The sequence below is a fragment of the Myotis davidii genome, unplaced genomic scaffold (genome assembly GCF_000327345.1).
Source record: "Myotis davidii unplaced genomic scaffold, ASM32734v1 scaffold3450, whole genome shotgun sequence".
NCBI lineage: Eukaryota > Metazoa > Chordata > Mammalia > Chiroptera > Vespertilionidae > Myotis > Myotis davidii.
Window position 1 is genome coordinate 22,185 of NW_006281735.1, and position 4,524 is coordinate 26,708.

General features: G+C 34.0%; 1 protein-coding gene across 1 annotated transcript in view; it reads left to right on the forward strand.

The window, feature by feature from the left end:
* Positions 1 to 489: 489 nt before the first annotated feature.
* Positions 490 to 4,524, forward strand: part of LOC102755872 (helicase-like transcription factor) — a 28,802-nt gene continuing 24,767 nt past the window's right edge. The window contains exons 1-3 of the mRNA XM_006752575.2: positions 490 to 656; positions 1,756 to 1,889; positions 2,986 to 3,083. Coding sequence (XP_006752638.1) covers positions 505 to 656; positions 1,756 to 1,889; positions 2,986 to 3,083 — 384 coding nt within the window. The 5' untranslated portion in view covers positions 490 to 504. The remainder of the gene's footprint in view (positions 657 to 1,755; positions 1,890 to 2,985; positions 3,084 to 4,524) is intronic.

Here is a 4,524-nt window from a genome sequence, read left to right on the forward strand (position 1 = left end):
TTCAAATCCTAGCATTGCTACTTATTAGTTTTATGATCTTAGGCAAGTTACTTAACTTTTCTGTGCTTTACTCTCTTCATCTGTAAAATGGAGATAATACATAGTACCTACCAAGTCAATCTATGTAATGTACTTATAACAATGTTTAGCAGTACTCAATAATGATTACTTGTTTTCAGAAGTTATGATGCTGAAAATTTTAGGTAGTGTGATTCTGTTGTTTAATTTGATTATGTCTCTTACATATCAAGGATTTGTTAACTTATCAATGAATGCACATTAGAAAAATATTTTAAAAGAATCATTAAAATATATTCTTTAATATTTCTATAGAAATATGAGTCCAACAAAGTACACATTTCTTATACAATATTACTCAGTAAGCATTAAAAATTAATAGTTAATGGAAATCCCAGATAAAATATGATGAAGAAAGCTATTATTGTATGTTTATTATTTATAATATTATCTGTTCATTATTTTTGTTAGGTTAATAATAATGAAATGGTTGCATTACAACGAGACCCCAATAACTCCTATGATAAGAATGCAATTAAAGTAAACAATGTGAATGGAAATCAAGTTGGCCATTTAAAGAAAGATCTTGCAGCTGCTTTGGCCTATATTATGGACAACAAATTGGCACAAGTTGAAGGGTAATGTATTTCAGAGTTTAGTTTTAAGAATTTTGAGTTGCATTGAGCTTTGAATTTGCTATGTGTGTATAGTTATCACAAACCTTTAGCATGTGTTTAATAAATGTTTTAATTCTCCTGTCATTTACCTCTACTACCTTGCTATTCCCTCACTTTTCTTTTGAATTATTGCCTTGGAGAAAAATAGACTATGGTTTAAATATTGGGAAGTTCACACTGTCTCTCCAGACCTTTTAGTGCATAGGTTTGGGAGTTTGGAAGTGTTTGTTTAAATCAGATGTTGTGAAACTGGTAGCCTGTGATTAGATGTAGGTCAGCTTCATTTTGTCTACACAGTTTAAAAATTAAAAATTTTCCTCAATATTTGAATAACTGGATATCCTATATTTTATACGTTATTTTTTCCTAAATAAAAAAATTATTTATGAAGATTTTTCTTGACAAATGGAAGGTTTGGTGATGCTGATCTCTCTTTTTCACATGACATCAATTGACTACTGCTGAGTAGCACGTATAGCTTTATCCAGGGCATACTCCAGTTCTTTTGTACATTTGTGTTTGTGATCTCAATTTAAGTATGGAATGTTAGGATATAAAAAAAGTGAGTTTGGACGACAAAGGCTCAGAAATGTCTTCTCACTTTATTTGTGTACTTGTTTTCTTCTTTCTCAGTTCATCAGGTTTTTCAAATATTGAGAATAAACTGGATCAGAAATAGTTCTTGCAAATAATTCTACAGTCTCAGAATGGGTTTGCTAGCCTCTGGTTGTATTAATGAAAGCTCTACCCTCTCAGTTTTACTATTTTATTTATCTTACAATATTGATTATAGACTATCCTTATATTTAAACACTGCTTTATCTATCTAGTTTACTCTGTTTCATCTGTCATTCTGTTAGTAAAACCGCCCCTTTCTTCTGATTATTGTTGGTCCTGTTCTTATCATTTTCTTTCTAGTCTGCCCACTAGTTCCTCCCTATTTTACTTCATGCAAAATTTGAATGCAACACAGAATACTTAATAGTCAGATTCTTAATGGGAGTAAAAAATGGCCACTTTTCATTTCTCACTTTTTTTTTTTCCTTCTTAAATACAATAGGGTAGTCCCTTTTGGTGCAAACAACGCTTTTACCATGCCTCTGCATATGACTCTTTGGGGAAAAGAAGAAAATAGAAAAGCGGTTTTAGATCAGTTGAAAAAACATGGATTTAAATTGGGTCCTGCACCAAAAAGTAAGTTTAGGGTTTAACCTACTATTATTTTGATATTGTAAAAATGTAGGAATTGTAAACATTTGTTATCTTAAGTGATACTTTGAGTTTGGTTGACTAAACTAATTTGCATGAAGGCTCTAAGTTATAACTTTTTTGGAGTCTTTTAAAGAAAATCCGGGAATTTTTTTCTCTTAATTTGAAACAGCTATAGTTTCATAGGAGGTTTCACACACACACACACACACACACACACACACACACACACACAAAGAGAGAGAGAGAGAGAGAGAGAAATATATGAGGTCCTATAAATCCCTCCCCCAAATTCCTCTCATGATAGTATCTAGAAATCTTGATTGTAAATGTTCTCTTTGATAAATTACATATAGACAATAAGAATCTTAAAATAGAGAATGGGAAAGAATTATTTGTTTAGCAAGTGTTTATTCAAATAATGTAGAATTATTTTAATAGTGTATTAATGATAGGATTTAGCTTTTAAAAAACTGTTTTTTAAATTTTTTTATTATTATTATTTTAAATATATTCTATTGATTTTTTACAGAGAGAAAGGGAGAGGGATAGAGAGTTAGAAACATCGATGAGAGAGAAAACATAGATCAGCTGCCTCCTGCACACCCCCCACTGGGGATGTGCCCGCAACCAAGGTACATGCCCTTGACTGGAATTGAACCTGGGACCCTTCAGTTCGCAGGCTGATGCTCTATCCACTGAGCCAAACCGGTCAGGGCAAAAATACTATTTTTTTTTAACCTTCACTCTAGGATATGTTTTTATTTATTTTAGAGAGAGGGGGGAGAGTGTGTGAGAGAGAGAAACATCGATGTGAGAGAGACATCAATCACCTGCCTCCTGCACACACCCTGTCCGGTGATTGAACCTGGATATGTGCTCTGACCTGGAATCAAACTCATGACCTTTTGGTGTACAGGTTAATGCTCCAAGCAACTGAACCACACTGTCCAGGGCTAAACAATTTTAAAATATATTAAAGAGTATTTTTAATGGAGCTTATTTTATAAGTTTTAAAAGCTATTTGCTAAAAAATAATCTATTTTATTTGGTGATTTTATTTTCATTTTGTAAATTATAGCTTTTGGATTCAGTTTGGAAAGTGGTTGGGGCTCTGGAAGAGCTGGGCCAAGCTATAGTATGCCAGTTCATGCTGCAGTACAGCTGACAACTGAACAGGTGTGCTTTTCTTATATTTTGTAATCTAAAAGTGAATTTTAAATGAAGAGTGGTGTTTAAAAGAATAAGATAAATATGTATGTGCTGGCATTAGTGATCTTCAGATATATTGTTAAGTTATGAAACATATTGAATAAATATATATTGCAAACATTTATGTAAAAAGAAATCAGTGATAAGGAATATATCCATGGGTTCACATTCATACCTACATTTAAAACACCTATATTGCTGTATATGCATGGGATGTTTCAGTATATTTTGATGTTTTTGTTGTGTTTGAAATTTTTGAACTATGCAAGTATTTTTTAAAAATTAAAGCTTGAATCTTAACTCCTTTCAGTAAGGTTGCAAATATAGTGCTAAAAAAATAATTCCAGTTCTTTGACATTACTCCAATGCTTAACTTTGTCTAATTTGTAATTTAGGATACTGTTATCCTTAATTAGTTTGGGGTGGTGGAGGGAAAGGGATATAAAATAAAGTAATGCAGATCAATCTACAATTTTTTTTTTTGTCTCTACCCATCAGTATTAGTGTTAGCCTTTTTCTAGTCTGATTATAATTACTGAATTTTCCCTACTTACTGTTAGAAGGTCTTGAGCCTATGTCTGGTGGGTAAACCCCAGGTTACCTCTCCTAACTGTTTAGAGTTGGCCTGATTTCTTCTGGACTATTGCTATATATTCATGTGATATTTACAAAAGTAATTCTAACACATATACATTGCTATAAAAGTTGACTAGATCCAATTTAAAGAACCAACTAAATTAGCAGAAGATTGAAATCATCCCAATATTTTTTTAAAAATATCTTTTATTGATTTTTTACAGAGAGGAAGGGAGAGGGATAGAGAGTTAGAAACATGGATGAGAGAGAAACATAGGTCAGCTGCCTCCTGCACACCTCCTACTGGGGATGTGCCCACAACCAAGGTACATACCCTTGACTGGAATTGAACCTGGGACCCTTCAGTCCGCACGCCGACACTTTATCCACCGAGCCAAATCGGTTATGGCTCGTCCCAATATTTTATGTTCCACGGCAAGATTTTTACTGCAGTAATAATAAATAAAAAATCATTGACTGAAAAAAATGTCAAATGTACCTGGTAGGATCTACCAAAATGGTTTGAATGCAACTATGTAATCCTATTTATAATAATAAATGCATAATATGCTAATTAGACTGGACAGACGAACAACATTCTGGATGTCCTTCCAGACGAAGCTGTGGAGGCAGGGACCGAGGCAGAGGTACTTAGGGGTGATCAGGCAGGCAGGCAGAGTGGTTAGGGGTGATCAGGCAGTCAGGAGAGTGGTTATGGGTGATCAGGCAGGCAGGCAGAGGAGTTAGGGGTGATCAGGCAGGCAGCTGAGTAGTTAGGGGCCATCAGGCAGGCAGGCAGAGAGGTTAGGAGCGATCAGGCAGGCAGATGAGT